The 26,765-nt window shown below is 45.5% G+C and overlaps 1 protein-coding gene across 1 annotated transcript in view; it reads left to right on the plus strand.

Moving 5' to 3' along the window:
* The window catches only part of SPAG5 (sperm associated antigen 5), a 643,746-nt gene that overhangs the window by 193,382 nt on the left and 423,599 nt on the right, over positions 1-26,765 (plus strand). Inside the window, exon 13 of the mRNA XM_086955159.1 lies at positions 4,655-4,802. Coding sequence (XP_086811285.1) covers positions 4,655-4,802 — 148 coding nt within the window. The remainder of the gene's footprint in view (positions 1-4,654; positions 4,803-26,765) is intronic.

The following is a 26,765-nucleotide window of genomic DNA, read 5'->3' on the forward strand; positions in this document are numbered from 1 at the left end:
GGATGATAAAAAAATAGCTACGGCAGCACAGGTTAGAGTACTAAAAGCGGCGTCAGGTCCATCTACGGAATTACATTTATTTTATGGTATCAAGATTAGAAGCAGTCAGTCCGGTTTGCGAACATGTGAGGCGCTAAAGAAAGTTCCAGAATTTGTAGATGATTGGAGCTGGCTTCCAGGAATATTAACAAATGTAAATCCTGGAAAGAAGGATTGATGCCGACCTTTTTCTGAAGAAGCATCAAATACTCTGAAACTTTGTTCCTGGAACACTAATGGTCTAAAATCATTAATTGAGGACCCAAATGTAATAGATTTCTTGAAGGCTTTTAGTATATTAATTTTTCCAGAAACTTGGAACACGTGTAGTGAACCCTTTATTGGTTATTTTGAATACTGTAATGTTGCAACACGTGATGCTTATCCAGGTCGCCCTTGTGGTGATCTTTCTATATATGTTTCTTTGAACCTTAAGGTAGAACATTTTGAAATTGACCTCCAGGTAAAATGGCTGCAGTGCATTAAATTAATAGCTGGCCATTCTATTATTCTTTTAAATGTTTATTTAAGTTGTAAAAAGAAGGTTAGATCCACACAAATCACTCAGTTATGGGGAATGGTAACAACGTTATACTTTAATCACTTAGACTCAGTATTTATTATTTCAGGTGATTTTAATATGTATTTTGTTGCTTCTAAAAAGCAGAAAATTGATTTAAAATGTTTAGCTCAATGGACAGATTGTGAGTTCTAAAGATCATGCATGACTCGGATAATCTGACTTTTAACAAAGCAGGTAGTCTTTCTGTATTAGATTATACAATAATGTCAGAAAACTTATATAATTTAGTAAGGAGCTATCAGATAGTCCAGAGGATTGAAAGTGGCCACAATCCTCAAGTGGTTCTATTTGATTTAGCTATTGACTACCTGCCCGAAACTAGAATTTTGAAAACAGCTCCTACAGCTTTTAACCTTAAAAGGTTAATATGGAATGAAAAAACGGAGGAAAGTATTTTGGGAGCCCTAGCCTGTTTAATACAAGATGTGTAGTATGCTTATGGTGAAGGGAAATCAATGGTTGAATTATGGTCACATTTATGTGACGAACTGCTGGCTAAATTTGCTAGGGACAAGCCGTCAAGGGGTATAACATTGAACCCTAAGAAACCAGGGTGGTATTCTTTTCAGCTACTATATTCAAAAAGAAGGCTCAACAAAGCAAGAAGATTACTGTACAGGAATAAAAACAAGCTATCGTTTTTTAACATATCTCTTAAAATCAGAGCCTTAAACAGGGTTATAAGAAGGAAATTTGGAGAGCAAAGCAAGCGTATTATGAATCAACATGGGCTAAGATACATTATGCCTGTAATTCCAAAGATCTGCGGTTATTTTGGAGCTTAATCAATAACCTTGAGAATGGTAATAATAGAAGCAACAGTGCTAATGTAGACGAAGCAAGTTGGGTGAACTTTTTTTAATTTAAAAATTATACACAAGGCCCACTGTATGACAAGGATAATAGTAATGGTCCTAACTGTAGGTATAAAATAAAAAATGGAGGGAGGCAGGATAGTACCTATCATCTTCAATGTAGTGTGGATATTGAGCCCTGGTCGCTCGATAAAATAAAAAAAGCAATAAATAACATTAGATCCAATTGAGCACAAGGTCCAAATGGTATTCCGAATGCCATATTTAAAGCTAAATTAAGGAATTTGCCGGAGCTATTAATGCTCCTGTTTAATGATGTACTTAAATCAGGCCCTATCCCGTTATCATGGCATGGAAGTATCATTCAACCAATATACAAATGTGGCCCCCAGGATAATCCGGCTAATTATCGCTTAATCACACTTACAGACGTAGATGCAAAAATATTTGCTAGTTGCCTGCTGGTTGACTTAGATGCATGGGCCATAAAAGAGGAGCTGATTCCTAACTTTCAAACTGGCTTTAGAAAGGGTGAATCAACTCACACTAACTTGATTTTATTAACACTATTAGGTGAAAGAGCTAAAACTAGGAAGCAAAGATTGTATGTGTGTTTCATTGACTTAAAAGACGCTTTTGATTCTGTGCCGCGAAATATTCTTTGGTGGAAGCTAAGGAACTGGGGAATATCGGAAACACTATTAAAAATGATTATACTATTATATTCCGACACCTGGGTACAGATCAAAATTGGCGACGGTAAACATACGACCCGTCGTTTGTCTACTAATGTCTGATTGAAACAAGGCTGTGTTTTGGCTCCTTGCCTTTTTAATCTTTTTATGGCCGATCTCCCAACCCATTTTAAAAATGTTAATTTGTATTCGCCTTCGATTTATGGTAAAGAGATTAAATATCTGCAATATGCAGACGATACCATTTTAATGAGACAAACTGTTATAGGGTTAAAAAGGTTAATCGATTCATTTAACTCTTATGTTACACAAAATGGATTAACAATTAATACAAAAAAGACAAAAATAATGACTATGGGAAAAGGCAAACCAAAAATAAAAGAATGGAATATCAACGGCCTGGTAATTGAAAATGTTAAAACATATAAATACCTGGGCATTACTTTTGATGATGGATTGATATTTAGGCAGCATTTTAAGAATCTTAAAGCCAGGGGTTCCTCTCTCGCCTTTGCCTTTAGAAAATTGAGAGACAAATTATCATGTCCCAACTATGAACATCTAATGAGGGTGATGAAAGCAAAGTTAATTCCATCCTTGGACTATTGCTCCATCATCTTTAGGGGCAAAGACGAGAAACTGCTTGACTATATAGAAATTAGCACATATAAAGCTGTTTTTAAGATTCCTAAATATATTAGTCTTGCCAATATAAGATTAGAATTTGGGTTGAAGAACCAATTACTGGCGCGTCAATCTACATTTCTAAAGTCCTTATTATCATTAGTCAGATCAGAGGACGGATCTTTAGCAAAGCTGCGCTGACTCGAAATTTCAGAAGGTGAATACTCGAGGAATTGGCAGTTTTATTTAAATGAATGCCTATGTAATTATGAATGCTCAAAATTAGAAGATGAAATGAGAAGTAAAATAGTTTTTAAGAAAGAAATTAATCAAACGGCTGCATTACTAACTACTATAGCGGATAAGGAGGACTTAAGGAAAAAAAAATCATTTTTGGACAATAGCTAACTCTTTTGGTAGGTTGTCGCCCCAACCCTATTAGTCATATCATTTAAGACCTTCGATTAAGAATACATTTATGCACTTAAGGTTGGGAAGATAACTGACAAAAGACGGAACACCGAAATGGGAGAATAAATGGTCCTCGAGTATCTGTAGGCTCTGTGGGCTAAGTGACTAAACTTAATGCATATTGTAACTTTAGCCATGGCAGATGCTCGGAAGTCTATCCTTAAACTGATTTTTAAGGAACTGGGAGTTAGAACATGTAGGAATGCAATTATTGCCTGTTTAAGTGGGTACGAGATTAAACTTTTTCATCTCTTTTTTAAGTTCATCATAATTGCGGAAAAGAAATTCTAAAAAGTAGATGATCCAAGCAATGAATTCCATGGTAAAATAATGTAGGAAAACAACTGTTCTGGCAATAAGACTTAAAAAAAAAAAACTTTATTCTTTTCTTACTCTACAACATAGTTTAGTATTGCCCTATAACAGCGGATGCTATATGAACGCATTGCTGGTGTCATTTAAATCCGCTTGTTTGAGTTTTAAGCAATGTTCATGGTACTTAAGTTTTATTGCAAGGATTTTATTTTAGACTGCATAATGCATTTGATTCTAGATACAATGGTTAAGGGTTGTTTGAAGAACAATGTTATACGAGCTTAGGGTACCAGTAGCTTAACCCCTTCCACACTGATGACGAGCTGGGCTCGTCATGGTGTAGTCTCCTCGCACGCTGATGACGAGCCCAGCTCGTCATGTAACATGGGTTTTTTAAAATCTCAGCATAGGTGCTGAATTCATATAGCGCGCATGAGGTTAATCTAAGCTAAGGAGTCTGTTGATAATTATTGAAGAAAGTGCATTTTGTTTTGTTGATGTGAATTGTTAATGGCTAACTACTGAAATTATGAAATGTGTTGCTATTATAAGCCATTTCAGCTCATAGGTCGTATTACACTAATTGCTGTTGCTGCTTTAATACCTGCTGCTAACACTTGTCACTTTAGTTAGATGCTGCTAAAACAGTATTTGCTGCTAGCATAAGGCACCTTAGTGAGCATAATGCACTTTATTACCACTTATGAATGGTTAATAGCAAAACATTTGCAATTATAATATCTGCTGCTAATGCATGTCACTTTAGTTAGATGCTGCTAAAATATTATTTGATGCTAGCATAAGTTACCTTAGTAAGCATAATGCACTTTAATTATTTTTAATGTAAGGTTTTTAATATTCTGTCAAAAATTTTATTTATCAACTCATAATAGGTGGATCTTTCCAAGGACGTTAATAGTTTTGTGTATATATGTTTTTTTTCTTGCTTTACTTGTTTGTAATGATTTAAATGATCAACAAATAAACTACTACTACTCTTACTCCTAGTGCATATTGTGCACCTGTTGTACATTTGCTGCCCACTTTTTCTTAGCTAATCTTTGTTTGAGGATGTGATAAAAGTATTCATCCATCCTAATTTCATTCTGCAGAGCTGGCAAATCTGATGGAGAGAGTGTCTGAGCTAGAGTCTGAACGTGATGGGATAAAAGACATGGTCTCTGAGAAAAATCTTCAGCTGTCTGCAAGAGAAGAATCCTTGTTGTTTCTTGGGCAAGCCTTGGAAGAAAAGTCTGCACGGTGAGATAAGGGAGGCATTAGATATAATTCATATTTGTGTGTTTTCTTAATTGTTGTTTGTTTTTATTTTCCAAACTGCAGTCCATGCATATGACATTTTCTCTTTAACAAGTACCCCATCAATGCACTATGCTCACTGCAACACATTCCTTACAAAAAGTTGTAATGCTTACAAATGTATTTTCTCACTTTTATATATTTACTTATTGATCAGTAATTTTCTTGGTTCCATTTTTTCTATATGCCTGCTACTTGTACATCCAAATAATGTTGTTTTTGGGACAAAAATGTTTCAAAACTTAATTTAAATAGGTATTCTTTACACCTGTGTATTGTTTCTACTTCTGAACATCTTCTAAGCACACTCCTTGAAATTAATTTTATAAATGAAAGTGTAATTTTAAGATATTTTCCATTTAAAAATACAGAAGCCACAAGCTAGAACTTTGATACTTCTACTCACAGATTCCTTATACTTTTAATCTTCCTAATCGGCAAACTGGATCTAGAAAAGCATGGTACGCGATGGTAGGTGGTGTCATCAGCATCCATTGTAACTGCCTGGGACATGAGGGGAGAGGATGTGGTCTTACGGCTAGACTGCCGACTTTGGAGCTGGGAAACCAAGATTCAAGCCTCAGGGTCGACTCCACATCCTGTGATTCTGGGCAAATCACTTAATCTCCCCGTGCCTACCAAAAAAATATATGAATGTGTCCTTGTGTAACGTAACTGGTGTTCGTGTAAAGTGCTCCAATACCTTCTAGTCAAGTTCGCGCTATTTAAATCTACAACAACAAAAAAATGACACCACCAATAGGGGCCACCTCTGCTTGTTGTGATCAGTTTATTTCTTCTGTGTTGTTCCACATGGGTTAGGTGTGCATCTCCTCCAATTTAGTTTTCATTTCAAACCCAGATTTATTAAATAAATCCTTTCTGGCTATTTACCAGGCATGATACCAACAAAGACTACAGTTTTTAAGCTGTGTTGTACGTGTGTGAAAGAAAAATCGGTCATGGACCCGCACAAGATCTGTCTTTAGTGTCTGGTGGTCAAGCATGACTCCAGTTCCTGCAACAAATGCTCCCACCTTGTTGTGGATTCCACAGAGAGTAGCATGTGCAATTGGAACTGGTGTTAAACTTTGAATACAAGCCTAGATTTAGTCTGTGGGGTTTTCTGAAGATGTCAATGCATGCTTTGGGAGCATATCTTTTGATAGTGCTAGGTACTTGATGAGAAGGCAGATTTTGCTTTAGGGAAGTTTAAAAATAGCTGTGCCCTGTCCTATAGGAATGGCCTTACCAGTTCGCAAATTCTGACAGCAGTGTAGAAAGTTACGTTATTTTAGGGACTTTTCATTGAAGGAATTAACCCCTTTGCTACTATGCCTTCCCCCTGTGCTAAGCCTTATTTTGGCTATTTAAGGGTAGGACGCCCTTAGGCCCTGTAACGTTTTGTCTACGTAAGGTATTCACGCCAAATTTGCATCCTTTTCTTCCAGCATCCTGCGCATTCTAAAGGTACCCAGTGTTTGTGGATTACCCTATAGAGGACAGAGAAATCATCCAAAATACAGCTAAATTTGTTTTTTTTGGGTGGGGAAATGAGGAAAAAAGGGCTGCAGAAGAAAGTCTGTTTTCTCCTGCAAATGGTATCAACAAAGGGTTTGTTGTGCTAAAATCACCATCTAACCAGCTTTCAGGAACAGGCGGACGTTTGTCTGAAAACCAAAGTTTACACAGTTTTGGGATTTTACTGGGACATGGCCTATTTTTCCTATTTTTTATAATGTCAACCTCCTCCTACCAGTTAATGGTAGAAATGGGTGTGAAACCAATAATGTATCCCGGAACGCTATCCAAAATTCTAAATTCAGCAACAAGTCATTTGTATAGATCCTTGAAGGTATTCCTAAGAAACTAACAGTTGAAAAAAGACTGAAATTGAGTTGAAAAAAAAATGGCCATTTTTGAAAACGTTTTCACCTATAACAACTTCCAAGTATTGCAAATATTTTAAAGCAATACACTGTTAGGTCCGCTGGACCCTTCTGGTTGTGCTGATATAGAGGACTTGTAGGTTTACCAATAACACGAGGTACCCAGAGCCAATAACTGTGCTGTGCCATGTAATGTGTTTTCATTGTGTACCAGGTATATAGCAATTCATTTGGTAAAATATAAAGAGAGAAAAATAGGGCTCAAGGACACCTATGTATTTCCAAAATGGAACGAAATATAGCGTTTAGAAGCAGTAGTTATTTGCACATCTCTGAAATTGTGCGTACCCATACAAGCATGTGAATTAGACTACTTTTTTCAAAATTACTTTTTTACACAGTGTCTAACATTTGGAAGACAGAAATGCATAGCAAGTCAATTGGTAATAACACTTCTGTAGTAGGGGATCTCTGTGAATAGTCATAATCTGTGAATAGTCCCGCCCATGTGCGTGGACACCGGAGCAATCAAAATAGTCTCTTAAGTTGTCCTGTTCTGCAGTCCTGCATAGACACTTAAGAGAAAATGAAAGACAAATAATGAAGTCTGACATTAACAAGGCTACATTGGCCAGTACTTCATCCTGAAGTGAAAAAGGATAGCCAAACAATGTAGAAATTTACACATTTTACAATGTTTAACACACAAAGAAACTCCCCTTCACAAAATTCCTTTGTCATGATAGAGAGGAAGGGTTGGACAGACAAGCCCCATTGGCTGCCATTATGTGTCTGGAAAAGGGATACCGTGCCTTTAAGGAACCCTCCAGAGACCCTCGGTATCCCATGATGCACAGCCAAAGGCAAGTTACTTTGAGTTCTTTTTTCCAGCTCCTGCTAGCAGGACCCTGGAGCATTGAGCTCTACCTTTATTGGTATAACTTAAATTTTTGGTGCTTTTTGCAAAGTTTTAGTGTTTCACTCGACGTCTGTGGCCTTTCTCTTCTTTTTGCTGTCTTTTTTGAGCAGCTAAGCCACCTCTTTCTTGTCAACATGCCAGCTTTATTTGACAAGTGCCCTGAGTGTGGCAGGAAGAAGGCCAAGTCAGACTCTCACAGAGTGTGTATACTCGGTCTTCCATCTACTCATGTTCCTGACTCCTGTGTCATCTGCAAATCATTCTCCAGGAGGACCCTGCGTGACAGGGAGAAGATTCGTCTTCAAGGCCTGGAGCAAAGAAGACATCAGGATGCAGATGGGACCTCGGGGCCTGGAGGGAATCTATCTGCTTCCACTTCCCGTGATTCGGCCTCTGGGGGGCTCCCCAGTCACAAGAAGGCCCAGAAACGACATCGTCCTGGTCGCCGTCGAAGGTTACGACGTTGAAAGGTATGTTCCCCGTAGACCCAGGGCTCTAGGTCTAAACACCGTTGACGCTCGGCGTCGAGGGGAAGGACGTCAACCTCGGGCGAAGTCGACGTTGAGGACTTCGCAGATGACGTCACATCATCGTTGTCGATCTGAGTCCTGAAGGCATCGGCGCTTGCCGTCGAGGCAGTACCGCCGTTCTCCCTCAACGTCGACACGCAGGTCGGCATTGAGAAGGAGATCTTCGCCGTCGACGCCGAGAGGAAAGTTGATGTCGTACAGGAGATCTACGTCTAGGAGAAAATCGACGTCAAGAAGATCGACGTCGAGGAGAAAATTGACGTCTAGGAAGAGGACTCCTTCCAGGAGCAGGTCACGCTCGGTGGTCATCATTAGTACATCTGACAGCTCTAAGTCGGAGCGGCGCAGGTGGTCTCCATCTAGGGACACAGCCTCCAGGGCACCTTCTTAAAGGCCGGCCCGTAAGAGGAGAAGAGTGACTCATTCACCGGACTCGGAATACTCCAGGACCTATTCACCAACTAGGTCTCCGGGGATGGACCGGCCTGTGGTTCCGCGTCTGTCGCCTTCACGGCCTCGGAATCCGACTCCGCCTCCGCCTCCGCCCAGAGCACCGCCACCTCAGCCACCGGTGCCAGTGATTCTGCCTGTGCCCAGAAGACCGAGATCTCACTCCAGAATGCGGCATCATTCTGGTAGCCGGCACAGGTCTCGACATCGTCGCCACCGGGAGAGATCACACTCCAGATACACTAGGGACACAGATTCCTCTAGTGGTGGGAGATATTCGCTGACCTTGTCAGACTCTCCTCCCACGAGGGAATCTCCAGTTGATGACATCGCTACCATTCACGATGTGCTGCTGAGGGGAGCGGCTAAGCTGGGAATTGCGCTGACTGCGCCTACCCCTTCCACTTCTGTGACCTTTGAGACGCTGTAACAGAAGCAACTCTCACGTCCCCTGCTTCCTCTAGTGCCTGGTTTGGAGGAACTGGCTATGGAACTTTTCTTGATGCCTGCCTCTGCGAAGGCAGCTCCTTCTCGACTTCAGAAGAAGTACAGGCCCCCGTACTCGGACCCCACATTCCTGTGGACGGATCCTCCTCCGGACTCGGTTATAGTGATGGCAGCAAAAAAACAGCACTCTACGGCTCTGTCGTCTACAGTGCCACCCGACAAAAAGATCCGAAGGCTATGACCGCTTCTTGTGGGAGTCTCTCCAGCAATTTATTGAACTCCTTCCGAGGGACAAATGTGAGAACTTTCAGGAGGTGGTTAATGAAGGCATGATGGTGTCAAACCAATCAGTGTGGCTGCGGACACATCTCTCCTAGCAGCCCATGGATACCTCCCTGAAGCCGGAAGCAAAGCAGCGGATTGCCAACCTGCCCTTTTTGGGTTCCACGCTCTTCGGGATCCAGGCAGACGAGGAAATGGCTTGCATGAAGGCGGAAGTTGAGACACTTAAGGCTGTGGGCTTGGAGAAGCCCAAGGAACAGCGGTAGACTTTCCGTCCCTACCAACGGCGCTATTCCTCCCAGCAGTTTCAACGCGGGCAGGGTCGCCAAGCTGGGCAGCAGCAGCAACAACAATATCGGAGGCAGCCCTTCCAAAGGCGGCAGAGGGGACTAAGGGCCCGGCTGGGTCTAAGCCCTGAGGGATTACTTCCCCCTCTTCTGTTACCCACTCCGGTAGGGGGAAGCATTCAGAACTACCTGGCAGAGTGGAGAAAAATTACTCAGCACAAGTGGGTGCTGAATATTGTTTGCAGTGGATACAGTCTACCTTTTATGAGCCCTCCTCCAGCTATTCCACCTGTTCGCTCACAATACTTGCTGCGCGAACTCCCACCGGAGGCCAATACCCTGTTAAGAAAAAAGGGCGATAGAAGACGTCCCTCCATCTCAAAGAGGAAAGGGTCTCTACTCAAGGTTCTTTCTTGTGCGCAAAAAGGACAAAAACGAGTTCAGGCCCATTCTGGATTTGCGACAAGCAAACAAATGGATTCGCAGGGAAAAAGTTTGCATGCTGTCCTTGCACCAGATTTATCCTCAGCTGCATCAAGGAGACTGGTTTTGCGTAATAGATCTGCAGGACGCGTACTTCCACGTTCGATTGCACATAAGCATCGGAAGTTCCTGCGCTTCATAGTCGGCACCAATCACTATCAGTACACTGACTTCTGTTTGGTCTTAAGTCTGCACCCAGAACGCTTTCAAAGTGCATGGTGGTGGTGGTGGCAGCGCACCTGAGGAAGAACAAGGTGTTTGTCTACCCTTACCTGGATGACTGGCTGATCAAAGCGTCCACCTTCCAGGAAGTACAAATGCATTTCAACAGCTGTTCTGTTAAACCAACTGGGTCTGCACATCAACATGTCCAAGTCTGTCCCGACTCCTGTTCAGTGTCTGCAGTACTTGGGAGACTCCACTGATACTCTCAGGGCAAGCGTGTGTCCTTCGGAGGAGCGACGCTTATTGATCCTTCGGAAGGCTCAGACTCTCATGTCCGTTCCATCAGCGACAGTGAGGACGGTGTCTTCTCTCTTGGGGTCGATGGCTTCTTGCATCTTTCTCACACCACATGCACGCCTCCACATGAGGCTGCTGCAGGAATGTCTGGAGGATCAATGGGACCAGAAACGAGGTAGCTGGGAGGACAGGATCTGACTGTCTCAACATGCTCAACAGTCCCTGAAGTGGTGGTGTTCAGCAGAGAATCTCCTCAAGGGAGTTCCGTTCCACAAGGACATTCCTATACAGACCATTGTGATGGATGCTTCTCTTCAGGGCTGGGGAGCGCTTTCGAACCATCTGCAGATCCAATGCACGTGGTCTCGGGCGGAAACCACGTAACACATCAATATTCTGGAACTCAGAGCTGTCCATTTGGCGCTGAAAGCCTTTCATTCGTCCTTCCGGACCAGCTCCTTGCTTGTACAGACGGACAACACGACAACAATGTATTACCTCAACAAGCAGGGGGGCTCGAGATCAGGCACACTGTCTCAGGAAACGCAAGCGATCTGGCACTGGCTGTTAGCCAGGGGAATGGCGATAACGGCTACCCATCTTCCAGGTGTGTAGAATACTCAGGCAGACGCACTCAGTAGGCTCGTTCAGGAAAATCACGAATGGGTCTTAAACGACGAGGTGTTAGGAAACATCTTCGCGAGATGGGGCACTCCAGAAATAGATCTGTTCGCCACCGCCGACAACAGCAAATAACGAGACTTTGTCTCCAAGTTTTACCAACCGGGGACTCTGGGGAATGCACTGTGGATCAGCTGGTCGAACAGCTTTCTGTACGCTTTTCCGCCCATTCCCCTGATTCTAGCAGTGTTGATCAAGCTGTCCAAACCAGGACCCCGATGATCCTCATTGCTCCGGAGTGGACTCGACAGTGGTGGTTCACCGACTTGCTACACCGGTCTCTCCACCCCATCTTCTACTTCTGTCGGCCGGACCTTCTCACCAAGTTCGGGGGGCAGATGGTGCACCCCAACCTCTTATCGTTGAGTTTGGCAGCATGACTCCTGAGCTAGTGCAGTATGGACACTTAAACCTGCCTGACAACTGCATGGAGATACTCAAGAAGACAAAGAGGCCGTCTACAAGGACTTCCTACGCCTACAAGTGGAAGAGATTCTGCATTTGGTGCACATCCAAGAATGCTGATCCTACATCCTACGAGGAAGATGTCATTCTTCCATACTTGCTGCATTTAGCTCAATCTGGCCTTAACTTTTATTCTATTACGGTTCACCTCCCAGCATTAACTGCGTATCGTAAATGCCCTTCACAAACTTCCTTTTTCCAAATTCTTGTTATTAAAGATTTTTGGGAAGGTTTGAAGAAGGTATTTCCTCCCATTAGGAGCTGAATGTGGTGCGGTCTAGGTTGATGAAGGAGCCTTTTGAGCCTATTAATAAGGCTTCTTTACAACATTTGTCTTGGAAGGCGGCTTTCCTTGTGGCTATAACATCGGCTCGCAGGGTGAGTGAGATTCAGGCTCTGTGTTGTCAAGAGCCCTATACTGTTTTTCATGCTTCCAAGGTTGTCATGAGGACTCACCCGAAGTTTCTCCCTAAAGTGATATCTGATTTCCACGTCAACCAGATAATCACTTTACCAACGTTTTTTCAACATCCTTCCTCTTCGGCGCCGAGTTCCCTTCATTCACTTGATGTAAGATGGGTGTTGAAATTCTACTTAGATAAGTCCAAAGACATTTGTAGGTCAGATCAGTTATTTGTTAATTACGGTTCAGTCAGGACTCGTCTTGCCACCTCCAAACAGTCCATATCTAGGGGGATTGTGTCCTGTATACAACTATGTTACCAGAATGCTAACAAGACTCTAGGGGGTAAGCCTAAGGCTCATTCAACTAGAGGCAAAGCGGCTCAGCGGCTTTGCTACGTAACGTTCCCATTGCAGACATCTTTAGGATGGCTATTTGGAAATCGGTCCACACCTTTGCCAAACATTACTGCCTGGATTCTGATGCCAAGACAGATGCGCAAGTTGGGCAGGCTTCGCTGAAGAATTTATTTGCTCAGTAAGAATTTTTCTTCTAGGTTTCTTCCACCGCTGGGTTTGGTTGTTGTTTGGGAAGGGCTTGCCATTCTATTCACAAATTATGACTATACACAGAGATCCCCTACTACAGAAGGAGTAGTTTCTTACCTGTAACTCCAGTTCTGTAGTAGGGGTATCTCTGTGATAGTCATAAGCGGCCCACCCTCCTCCCCGTGGAAGAAACAGTGTTTTCCTGGATGCTACAGGCCTGGCTTAATACACCTTCAAAATGAACTTAAAGTAATTTGCCTTTGGCTGTGCATCATGGAATACCGTGGGTCTCTGGAGGGTTCCTTAAAGGCACGGTATCCCTTTTTAATGGTAGCCTATGGGACTTATCTGTTCAACCCTTCCTCTCTATCATGACAAAGGATTTTTGTGAAGGGGAGTTTCTCTATGTGTGAAACTCTGTAAAATGTGTCAATTTCTATATTATTTGGCTATCCTTTTTCACTTCAGGATGAAGTGCTGGCCAATGTAGCCTTGTTAATGTCAGGCTTCATTATTTGTCTTTCATTTTTGTCTTGTGTGTCTATGCAGGACTGCAGAAGAGGACAACTTAAGAGACTATTTTGATTACTCTGTTGTCCACGCACATGGGCGGGATTATTCACAGATTATGACTATCACAGAGATACCCCTACTACAGAACTGGAGTTACAGGTAAGAAACTACTCCTTGTTCTACAATTCTGTATTCCACAAGTCTCCGAATAAAAATGGCACTTCACATTTGTGGGTAGGCCTAGTACTTGCAACAGAAAGCAGCCCAAAACTTAACTTGGGCACATTAAATTTTTCCAGTGAAAACTGACCTTTTTTTCGCAATGTGCCTAGCTGTGGATGTTGGACCCTCGCTCAGCAGGCACCTAGGGAAACCTAGCAAACCTATACATTTTTTAAACTAGACACCCATGGGAATCCAGGATGGAGTGACTTCTGTGGCTCTCACCAGGTTCTGTTACCCAGAATCCCTTGCAAACCTCAAATTTTGAAGAAAAAAATACTTTTTTTCACTTTTCTATGATGGAAAGTTCTGGAATCTGGGGTGAGCTACAAACTTCCACCCATCCAGCATTCCCCCCCCCAAGTCTCCTGATATAAATGTTACCTCACTGGTGTGGGTAGACTTAGTGCCGTGATTGGAAACGCCCCAAAATGCAGCATGGCCACATCACATTTTTCCAGTAAAAGCTGACCCTTTTTTGCAATGTGCCTAGATGTGGATTTAGGACCCTAGCTCAGTCGGCACCTAGGGAAACCTAGCAAACCTGTACCTTTTTATCCAGGATGGGGTGGCTTTTCTGTCTATCACCAAGTTCTGTAACCCAGAATCCCTTGCAAACTTCAAACTTTGTCCCAAAAACACATTTTCCTCACATTTCTGTGGTGGAAAGTTCTCGAATCTGTGTGGAGCCACAATCTTCCACTCACCCAGCATTCCCCCAAGTCTCCCAATAAAAATGGAACCTTACGTCTGTGGGTAGGCCTAGTGCCAGTGACAGGAAACGCCCCAAAATGTACTGTGGAGACTTCAAAATTCTCCAGTATTGGATCTTTCATAGATTCACATGCTTGAATCATCTCGCCGTTGTGGTGGTAGTCCTGCGGTATCCTTATACCTGCAGTAGTTAACACTACCATAAGCTACAATGCAATGAACAGTCACTGAAATAGCCTATCCATTTTCTTTTGTAAAAAGAACCAAACTTAAATAGTAGCCAATCAGGCGACAGCACCCTGTAGAACACTCCCAAGAGAGGCTAGGTTCCTCAGATTTTCCATTGCACGTCGTGTGAAAGCGAGTCTCTCTAAGCTCTGCTCAGTTTCTTCTTCAATTTTCCAAATTACTACTCAAAATGTTGGATTCTTCAAAGAAAGGTCTCTTCAGGTCGTGTGGAACATGCGGTAAGAAGATGCTGCAGGCTGAAGAACCTCATAAGAACTGGATCTACTGCCTCTACCCCCAGGCATAAGGTAAATGACTTCAAGATCTGTAGGACTTTATCAACCAAAACACCAAAACTCACAGATAGAGAGGATAGGTTGTTGATTTGACTTCAGAGACTGATAAGTATATCTGATGTCGACTCTGAAGATAAGGAGAGCTCTACCTCACAGGCTTCTCAGGAAACATGAACTGAAGAAACCATTAGCGGACCCCACCGACCTCAAAAACTACCTCCCCATCCGCTCCTTCCTTTTCCTGCCAAAGTCATCGAGAAGACAGTCAACAGACAGCTGGCCGCCTCCCTCGAGACGAACGGCTCCCTCGACCACTCGCAGTCCGGCTTCCGGGCCAACCACAGCGTCAAGACCGCCCTCATCTCAGCCACCGACGACATCCGAGCCCTGCTCGACAACGGGGAAACAGCGAGTAAGAAATGGGGGTTACCCAAATCTCCAAGGGGGTAGCATGGAACCAAGCGGGCAGGCCAAACTACGGAGGACATGTGAAGCACTCACGCAGTACCCACAGACAACACACCAGGCACACCACAAAAGAGGCAGGACACCAGTTTGAGTTGGAAAATTAAGAAGTTTAGTATCTCCAACCTGCAAGGCAAAAATGCATCAACAGTGGTATCATAACACGGCGCCAACTGGCACCAGAGCCAGGTGTATAAAGGGGGGATTATTTACATGGGAAGTAAGGGCTGAGTCTGGAAGTCCAAAGCTGAAAATAAAGAAGAATGTTTACATTGTTATTAAACCTGGGGTCACAATGGGGTGGCCAACTTAGGCTCTCATCCTTGGCAGTTTAACGCCAACCCACCCCTGTAAAAGAAAACTTCAGGGCATCACCGTAAATCCCAACAAACAGGAACACCTGTATTAAATGAGCAGTGGGATATAACCAGGGGCCTGGAATGACACGTCAGGCCAACCTATAGACCAACATTAGGCAGAACACCCAGTATTAACATCAGGTAGGGGCCATACTTCTGGACCAGGAACACCTGTAATAAAACAGCAAGGCTTCCTCTACCATAAACCTAGGGGTATCAAACATCAGGCGAAGCAGGCCTAAATCAAGGGAACATCGGGCAACAGGTAAAAATGTGCATTTCATTAGGCATATCACCTGGCTCTGCGTATCAAGCCCTGGCATGAGCAGGTAACATTCAGCAGGCAACCATTTTCACCCCTATACTTCTAGGCTCCCTTAGAAATTTCCTTCCTCAGGCGTCCTTAATAACTGGGGACCTCAGGGCAACCCATACAGTAGGAACCCATATTTGCAATGAGGGGGAATAAGGCTCTCTACCACAAAATATTCAATAAGGGCAACCGGCTTGCTCCTGAGTTGCCTGGTAGGACAGTTAGGTGCAGGCGATTTAGGGCAGTTCAATCCTTCTCGAGCCCAAGTTGCAGGGGCCTCCTGCCAGACGGGACACCTGCTAAGGTAACACAGTCCCAGGGGGCGGGCACCGGCAATGTACCCCATTGCCCCCCCTCCACCAACTTAAGACAGGCCCCACTCACCGGCTGTTCCTGGACTCTTTCCCTTAGGGACCTCAACAGGCGCAGGACTTCACTGAGGAAGGGCAGGTACCGACAATGTGCCTCGATGCCCCCTCCTCTCTCACGACGACAGCCGGGCCCCTCCGTCCTCACGGGGGCCCGGGACTTAAAGGTAGCCTCCGTGAGGCTTCAGGCCCCAAACAGGGGCTCTCTTCAGCTTCGAGGGGGAGGGGCAGGCACCGGCAATGTGCCTCGAGGCCCTCCCTCCCCTCAAGCCTCTGGCCGCAACACTCGGGCACTCCTTTCCGGCGGAGGTACCTGGACCCCTCTTGCTCATGGGGGCCTGGGGGTTTCAACACGCCTCTGGGCCGCCCAATCGGTGCTCCCTCCTCCTCACGGGAGCCCCGCAGTCTCTCTGCTCCTCCGGCCGCCTCAGGTCGGGAGGCGGGGCTGGCACCGACAGTGTGCCCCGGCCCCGCCTAACTCACCGGCCCCTCACTCAGGGCACAGACCGGCGGGGTGGCCTCCCGCTCCGGTCGCTTCTCCCGGGGCTCCCTCCTCTGCACGGGGGCCCCGCAACGGCTCGGACGGCTTCACCCGGGCCCCTCCCCTTTCACACGGGGACCCGGGGCTTTCGTCGGCCTCCTCCTGCGGGGGCACTCACCGGCGGGGTGGGCACCCGCTCCGGTGATAAGGCACAATCGGGGCTCCCCCTCGACCACAGGGGCCCCGCACTGGCGCTTCACCTGGGTCCCCCCTTTCCTCACAGGGACCTGGGGCTTGGAGACGGCTCCTCTTCTCTGGCTGCCAGCCGGCAACCAATCCCTGCTCTGGCTCGCAGGCACGGCCGCGCGGGCCAATCCGTGCGCGGCTGGGGGGGAGGGGGCGATGACACGGCCGGGCCCCTGTCACATGACGCGGGTGACGGCGGCCTCAGGGCCTAGCGCGGCCCTATCTTCACTTCGGCTGCCCTCTCCTGGCACCGGGGGCCGCCGCAACGGTATCCACGACGGTGGGGGTCCCTTCAAGGCGGTGCCGGGCCGCGGCGCTGACGACGGCAACAATAAGGGGTAAGGCTCCCTTTTAATTAATTATTTATATGGCAAACCGCGCCCCAAAACGAGGGTAGGCTCCTCCAGCTCGATTCCCCTCACAGTGCCCTCAGGACACACGGCGCGATTCTCCTCAGCAGATGGCGCTATTCACAGCGCACTGCTCCTCCCTCTGCACACAGCCCTCAGCTCCTTCCTCAGACCACGCAGAGGGGGCAGGAAATTAGCACTTCTCCAGCGCTTCACCACACAGCGCTATGCAGGGCACAGTTCGAGTTTTTAGCGCTTCACAATTATAGCGCTTCCCCAGCTGTACAGTTCAGATCAGCGCTTAACTTCACCCAGCGCTTCTTCCCAATTATAGCGCTTGACTGGCGGTGCCTTACAAGGGGCGACAGTTCCTAGGGGCATACTCTTCCCCAGCTGGTGCTTTAAAGGGGGCCACAGCTTCACAAGGGGGAAGACAGTCCGACAGCAGTTCCTCAGGGGCACACTCCTCACCTCCTGGGCGCTTCTTCACGCAGCGCTGGCGTGGTACCCGGTCCAAACAGCTTCAATCACCTGGGTACGGGCCCTCCCTTGTCAGGGGCCCGTGGGGACAGCAGATGGGGTGGTTCTAGGGGTGCAGGGCCCAGCTCACAGGCCTATGTGGCGGTAGCACCTCACAGCAGTTCCCCTCTCTTCCTTGTCCCAGCTCTGACTGACTCTCTGGTGGCACATCCCCCTTACTTATACCCTCCTCCCAGGCAGTGCCAGAACCTTCTAGAATGTTGGCAAAGCTGGCCTAAACTGGTTCAAGGGGAGGGGGTGAGCACCCTGGGTGCCAGGCTTTCCCTCTAAAAGCTAGGGGTGGCTGGGTAATATTATCTAGACCGCTGACCTATGCCAGTCCGGTGGCAAAACCCATGGCATCCATTTTACACACTACATTTTAGTCAGGTGCAGTTCTAAAATGGGGAAATTTACAAGTGCTCACACCATTACATAGCATTACAATTTTAACAAGGTGTCTCACACCACTCATGGCCTATACAGGTTTAATCCCATGGGGGAAACATTCCAAATTAGGGGGGCAAAAGCGAAATATTTTGGGGGAAAAGGCCAAGTACAACACAGCGGCCCTCATCCTCCTGGACCTCTCCGCAGCGTTCGACACGGTCTGCCACCGCACCCTAGTGCAGCGCCTAAACAACATCGGAATCCAGCAGAAGGCACTGGAGTGGATCATCTCCTTCCTCGCCGGAAGAACACAGAGAGTCCGCCTCCCCCGTTCAGAGGTCACCAAAGTCATCTGCGGTGTACCACAAGGATCATCGCTCAGCCCCACACTGTTCAACATCTACATGAGCTCCTTCGCGGCCATCGCACGCCAACACAACCTCAACATCATCTCCTACGCGATGACACCCAGCTGATCCTCTCCCTCACCAACGACCCTGCAACCGCCGGAACCAACCTACACGAAGGGATGAAAGACGTAGCCGAGTAGATGATGAACAGCCGCCTGAAACTGAACTCAGATAAGATGGAAGTCCTCATCCTGGGATCATCACCCTCCGCCTGGGACGACTCCTGGTGGCCCCCTGCCCTGGGCAGCGCACCCAAACCAACGGACCACGCATGCAACCTGGGCTTCATCCTGGACTCCTCCCTCTCGATGACCAGACAAGTCAACGCCGTCTCCTCGTCATGCTTCAACATCCTATGCATGCTACGGAAGATCTTCCGGTGGATCCCCACCGAAACCAGGAAGACGGTCACCCAGGCACTCGTCACCAGCCGTCTGGACTACGGGAACACCCTTTACGTCGGAATGACAGCCAAACTACAGAAGAGACTCCAGCGGATCCAGAATGCCTCAGCACGACTAATCCTGGACATCCCCCGTCACAGCCACATCTCCGGACACTTGAGAGACCTGCACTGGCTCCCCGTCAGCAAGAGTATCACGTTCCGATTCCTCACCCACGCACACAAAGCTCTCCACAACCAAGGCCCCAGATACCTCAACTGACCTTTTACACTCCCACCCGCCCGCTACGATCGACCAGCCACGCCCTGGCCGCTGTCCCCCGCATCCGAAGAGCCACAATGGGAGGAAGATCCTTCTCCTACCTGGCTGCCAAGACGTGGAACTTCCTCCCCATCCACCTCGGCCTGACCCTAGACCACCTCGCCTTCAGGAAGCAACTCAAGATCTGGCTGTTCGAGCAGTAGCGGACCCCCCTCCCCCAAGCGCCTTGAGACCCTCCGGGTGAGTAGCGCGCTATACAAATGCTTTGATTGATTGATTGAAACATCTAAAAGGAGAGAAAGATCTCATGAATCTCCTGAAGTTTCCAAGAAAAAGTCTTCTAAGAAGTTTCATCAGGAAGATGCAGGCACCTCACAAAGAGGAAAGCATTCATTTGCTACTGAGGAGAAAAGCCATCTAAATGTAAACAAAAACAATCTTCAGAACCATCCATGAAGATTACAGTCTCTAAGAAGTTAATATACTCGACAGTTATCTTCTGGGTGCCCGTCGACACAAAAGCACCATCTGAACGCATTTCTCCTACATCATGGTCGAAGATCTTGTCTTCGAAAACCACATCGTCAACGACGGAAACTACTGCGCTGCCGACGGTCCCGCCGATGGAGCTTCCAGCGATGTTTAAGGCCCCAGCACCACCAACGACTTCCTCGTCAACAAGGACTCGGACGACGACAAGATTCTCGTCCACATCCTTGTCGACTGTTCCCTCAACGACTTCCTCTTTGTCATCTTCGACCGCATCTGCGACTGCTTCGGCACCATCGACAATAGTGACAACAATTTCTTTGTCTGTTCCTATCATGTCCTCGTCAACCACACAGACATCACAGGAATCTCGCCCTCCACATGCAAAAATACAATACATGGAGCCTGTTAGTGAGCCCATGGTCCATCTTCCTGTGGCTTTGGTTCAAGATCTACAGGATATGCCACATGATTACTGCACTCTATTTCCTTCATCAACCGCTCCTCCACCTCCGCTGCCACCACCGCCTGCACCTTCACCACTGGCGTCTCCTCCACGTAGCTCTGAGCGGTATCCCACAGTGACGGATGCTGTTTTGCCATCACAACAGCATGACACTTCTGATTACGGGAAATTGAGGAGAGTCAACCTCCGGACGCTAGGTAAGTTGGTAATAAATGGGAGGACTACTATTTCCACGCCTGCTTCATCTCCTCAAACTGCAGATTCTCCACCAGAAGACATTGGCAGCTTGCACGCACTAATGAAAAGGACAGCTTCACGTTTTCAGTTGTCAATGACAGTCAAGCAGTCTGACTGTTTTCTTTGATTTTAAGGATCTATCCCGAAAGTCTGAGATTGATACCCATTATAGATCACATCTGGGAGGAAAATGTGAAGATAATGAAAACACTCGCCACAGTTATCCCGGTCTTGCCCAGGATTGACAATAAGTATAGAGCTCCTGATGATGCTCCAGCTTGTCTGGTAGGACATCCTAAGCTAGATTCCGTTATCTCACAGGCTGCCCAACGGAAACCAAGAAATCCTATTACTGCACCACCTGACAAGGAGGGAAGGCACCTTGATAATATTGGCAAGAGATTTACAACCACTTCAAATACTACTGTACGCGTGGCTAATGCTCCAGCGATATTAGCAAGATAGGACCGCCAAATGTGGTCCGATATCGCTCCTTACATGGACCTTCTTCCGTAAGATAAAAGACAAGAAGCAAGAAAGATTCTTCTTGAGGGAGGAAGTTCTGCATCAGAAATCATAGATGAGTCTATTAATGTGGCTTCCCTAGCCTTTCGTCAGCTAGCCGGAGCGACTGTCCTTGGGTGTCTGGGTTGGCTGAAGGCAACATCATTCTGTCCTGACGTACAAAGCAAAATACTGGACATGCCGTTTGATGGTGAGACTCTTTTTGGCAAGCCTATTGATGACACCTTACAGACCATTAAGGCTGACACTGGCACAGCTTAGGCTTTGGGCACCCTCCAATACAGGCAGACCCCCTTTCATGGGGCACGTGGCAAGTAAACATTCCAAAAGAAGGGCGCCTTAACCAACAGTAACATTGACTTTGTGCATGACCTTGCTTTGCTCTCTAAACACATACCACCATATGCAGGAAAAGACGTCTCGTCTCGACATCTAGGCACAGTAAATGGGCCTAAAGATCAACACATTCAGTATCCTTCCTGATCAAAGGGGATGGAAAGGACCTAGCCATGACTGAAGAGTTGATTACTTTGGGAGTACTATCAGATATGATGAAGTGGCAAACAGTAACATCATGAGGCGACTGAACAAGGCTAGGTAGGAACGCCTTCAGGATGATGAAAACTTTGTGGAGGTCTTCTCAGTACAGCATCAACACCAAGCTGAGACTTTACCAGAGCTAGATTTTGTCCGCACTCTTGTATGGGTCACCTGTGCTGGCGGATGACGAAAATCGATGTTATCAGACGGTCAGCCTTCCAGATCAGTAACCTGAGAAGAATTTTGTGCATTTTCTGGCCATGAACCATCTTCAACCAGGAGCTGCTCACTAGATCTAAGTAAGAGAGCATGGACACCATGATTATGAGAAGAATATGGAGATGGATAGGAGACGCCATCAGAAGAGAACTGGACACTCTCATTCTGAGAATAAGGTGGAGATGAGTAAGACCCCATCAGAAGATAACAAGACTCCTTCACAAGATCAGCTCTCTACTGAACCTCCAGAGGGCAAACGGAAGAGAGGCAGGCCAAAGAACACTTGGAGGCGAACTGTAGAATTAGAAATGAAGAGCCTGAACCACAGCTGCGGCACCGTACACCAACTTCCCAAAGACAGACAGACGTGGTGGTCCTTGGTTTCTGTCCCATGTGCCAGTCATCTTAATGTACAGTAAGTAAGTGGGCTGTATTCCTCTGTGTCTCAGACCCGGAAGTGGGTAAAACCTGACTGTGGCAGGGAAAACGCTGATAGATTTCTCAATATCTATACTTTGGCAGTGACTGTAAAAACCATTACAGGTAGGTTGCTCCTGTTCACATTTCACGTTTTCATTATTTAATTCCCTAAGAGTATTTCCTTTTCCCAGGTTGTCTTTTAGGTCTCGCCTGATCCAGCGCATGCGCTGACCTGCGAGACATTAAGTAAACAGGTTTTAAAAAGTCCGACCACATCTTTTTGAGTGGCCTCGATCGTGCGGTTACGTACACAATGACAAGCAGAGGTGCTATCTGGCTTTCCTCTCTCATCATGGTGCGCGCACATTGCACACCACTCGCAGCTGCTTTCACTTTTGCCTTTTTAATTGTTAATTGCCTGTGACAGACTGGGCATTCTGGGAGGGGGCATACCAGGGAGCTGGCTCGGATCCCCCACTTTTGTAAATGTAAGGGTGAGACTTACAGCACATTGTCTTACAGGCAGCCCAGCTCCTTTTCAATTGATATTTGCTTCTTATAAACAGATGTAGTTCATACATATTAACCGTATAATTTGAGATGATCATATCGTTTCAATATACTTTATTTTTGGCCAGTAGGTGGCAGCATGTGGGTATCTTTCCCCATTCACGGCATCTAAGCTGTTTTATTCTTCGAATGTATCTCGTTTACGAGCATGTTTTTGGCTTTGATCTATTTTGAGCTGTTTATAGGATTCTATACTTACTAATAAATCTGTTGACTTTGGGTATTTTAGTTTCCGTGTTATCGTGAGCTTTGTATAGCTTCGGTATTATTAGGGGTTACAGATCTTGGCTGCTCACATTGAACCTGTTTTATCATCAGAATGAGGCCTTGCTTTCCCAATCTGCAGCCGTGTACACAGGCGTGCGTGCCCCAGGCCTCTGTGGTATTACAGCCTGCCCTTAAGGCACACATGGAGGTGGTATGCCTGTCCAATATCAGAATTACTAGTTGAGCTGAAAGCTGATCGTGCAGAGGAAGTAAGTACACAGTTCATTTCAAGATCAGTCTGCAGAGGAAGGATGTACACAGTTCATTTCAAGATCAGTCTTGGGCTATGGCAATTTACGCTACCTCCCTTTGCACACGCAGGGATTCCAGGGTGACCCCAACATCTAGTTTGTCAGCTCAGTTCCCTTTACTGTTACTCCTGACTTCTTGGCACCATGAGTTAGATGGCCTTTCCATGCCATCCCATGTACCGTAGGGAATAAATGCAGGCGCTTCCAAGTGTACAACTTCCTTCACTCTCAACTCTACGTTGTGGCCGGACAGCACGAAAACAGCAACTTTTTATGAGCTCAGCCAGCTTTAACAGTGTTCCTCCTAAGCACTTCTGGTGAGCACACACTCATCTTGCACTATCCTTCCGCCCCATGTTGTCTTTGGTGAATAGCTCCCTATTCCGCATCAGCACAAAAGGACTGTACCCAGTAAGCGAAGGTGTCCATCTGTATGTCCACAACATTTTCTTCAACACTACCTCCCATCCCTTCTTATTTTCACAAGCTGTTTGGCTGGTGCCTTTCATTACCCAATTAAATCGCTCCACTGCCCCTTTCAATGCTGGGTGATATACAGAAGGATAGACATGCTTCACCCCATTTCTTTTATAAAGCAATCATCCCACTCACTTTTTGGCAGTTCTCTAATGGGTAACGGCATATGGCCTAAAGAATCAACTACCTTGTTCTGTACACCTGGCACATATTTGATAATTATATTCTTGTAACTGCATGGAAATCCTTCCAATTCTTGCAGACGCCTTCACAAACCCTTCTGTTGTAAGCAAATTTACCATTGTTTTGTGGTCCATTCTACATCAAACTCAGTACCCAAGTGCCTGAAAAGGCTCTGTATCCCACACACAAGCTAGTGTCTCTCTCTCTTACACAATGTGCCTCTTCTGTGGGTGTAAGCCTTCTTGATGCTAACTCAATTACATACTCTTTCTCCACCCTTCTTCTGCGTGCACACTGCACCCAAACCCTTTCCACTGTCATCCACAGTAAGAATGTGGCATAGTGCGGGAGCAAACCCCTGAATGGGTGCTGAACTACAAATGTCATTCCTTATGTTCTGTCTACCTCTCTACTTCTCTCGCTCTACCTCTCTCTCTCTGCATCTCTCTCTATCTCTCTCTACCTCTATCTCTCTATATCTCTCTCTACCTCTATACCTCTCTCTCTACCTCTCCCTCTGCCTCTCTCTCTCTCGCTCTCTCTCTACCTCTACGTCTCTCCCTCTACGTCTCTCCCTCTACCTCTCTCTCTACCTCGTTACCTCTCTCTCTACCTCGTTACCTCTACCTCTCTACCTCATTACCTCTACCTCTCTACCTCATTACCTCTACCTCTCCACCCCTCTCTACTCCTCGAATTCTGGGATGCCCAAACCATCAGTTTTTCAAATCTGCGCTTGAAACGTGGGTAGGGTGAGCCGTGCAACTCAAAAATGGATGTTCTTTTTACATAATTTGTATTTAATAGAATTGGGAAGCAGGAAAACAGAAAACAGTCTCACAGTTGAGATAGGGATTCACATACACTGGCGACCACTTTTGAATTGGCTTTAAAACCATCCAAAGATGGCTGCTGCGTCTCCGTGGGATGCGGTGGACTAAATGGCAGCCGGAGCCTGATAGCACTGATTGTCCTTTAAAAAAATAAAACAAGCATTGGCATAGCTCATAGGTCTCCCCTTTGTGGGACCTTATAAGTGTTTAGTTTTCCAGTACAATATCCTTGGTGCAACAACATCAATTGTTTCATGGCTAAACACTTCTAAGTTCCCAAAGGCGAGATCTATTGGCATAGCTTATAGGTCTTGCCTTTGGGAACTTATAAGTGTTTAGCCATGCAACAGTTGCATAACTAAATACTTATAAGGTCCCAAAAGCGAGACCTATTGCCAATGCCTTTTTAGTTTTTCATGCAGCAGAATAATTTTGTATTTTGCTTACTGTGAACTGGGTTGTCTGTATGAAGTGAAGTTTGGGTAGGTGTTTATAACGGGCCAAAATTGAGAGATCAGGAGTTTAGACTGAAGCCACTGTCATGATGTCTGTGCTTTTTGGTGTTATGGTGAATACATGCTCATCCAATCTTTGGCTCCTCTGAAAAGCACACAGAGCAATGGTGACGTGCCAACTGTAATTATGATTATATGCTCAAGCGTATGAAGAAGTTACAAACCTGTTGAAATACTGACAGGGCGAAAGTGCTTACAGGTGAATGTGTATGGAGGTGGTGTTTGCAGGTGAATGTTTCTGATGGATGGTGAATTGCATGAGATGCAAGGAAGCACTTACAAAGGGAGACAGTGAAAAAGGGTGCAGAAGAGGAAAGAGAATGTGTGAAATATGCAGATTGAGAATTTCAGAAAGTTGTGGGGAAAAAGGGAGGCGAGTGTCTTAAACAGGCTGTAGAGGGAAGTGGTTTGAATAGGAAAGCAAGAGTGATTTTGACCGTCTGAAGAACACTTCCTTAGATGTCAGTAATGGGTTTTTTTACGGTCTCATATTCTCTGAATTAAAATATTGTAAAATTCTAATTTTCCACAACAAATTTATTGATTCTCATTTATCGGTTACTTATAAATAGCTTCGGGTTTTATGGTACTTTTTTTTTTAACATTTGCGGCTGTATTTATCCATATTTATTTTTTGGCCATTTTATCTGTATGTATCCATATTGTGTTGTGTTTTGCGTATAAATTAAGTTGTAAAACTGTACATTTCCATATTTACTTAACTGATAGACGCGCGTTACTACTTTTATGTCTGTCATGTTTGAGCTATTTAAGCTACCAAATACTACATAAAAATACATCCACTGGTAAATACTAGCATTATACAACAAATATATATTGACAAGCCTTTATTAAAAGAAATGTAATCCTGTTTTTTAATTTCCCATGCTGTCCATCTGCTTAACTGTTGAGCTATAATTCATGAAAGACAGCACAGAGATTCACTTTAAAGCAGCACAATTTTCTGTATTTAGCCACTTTTAAAAATAATTGTAAACTGAAAAAATATTGTTTTCTGTCTGTATTTATCTGTAAAAACGGAAAACGGGGAGCCTTACTTATAAACAACCGTGGGCAAAGCCAACAGGTCGGACTTACTTTAGGCTCATGTCTGTTATTGTGTGATGCGTTCAGATGCAAAAACAAAAATCTCAAATAAAAGCACACAAATACTAGTTGGGTGGTGCACTGTGTGAAGCAGAGAATTTTAGTTTGTTTTAAGCCACACCCTTAATTACATAGACCACACCTCCTTGATTCGATCTATAGTTGTGCTAAAAAATGTCACATGTGCAAAACGTGTCAACAGTGCTGTCAGTCAAAAGCTTATTCACTGCCATTAAGCATGTATGCTTCTAGATGGAAAATATGCATTTCAACTGCCAGCAGCAAGAAAAGAGGACATACTGGTGTCGGATGTGGAGTTGGGGGGATGAGGGTGTTTACTCCATTGACCTCAGAGTGTCTGATTGAAGTTTTAGTAGTCCTCTGCCGTGGGATGATTAGGAGTATAGTTTCTGTTAACCGTA

Source organism: Lissotriton vulgaris, chromosome 2_1 (assembly GCF_964263255.1).
Source record: "Lissotriton vulgaris chromosome 2_1, aLisVul1.2, whole genome shotgun sequence".
NCBI classification, from domain to species: Eukaryota; Metazoa; Chordata; class Amphibia; order Caudata; family Salamandridae; genus Lissotriton; species Lissotriton vulgaris.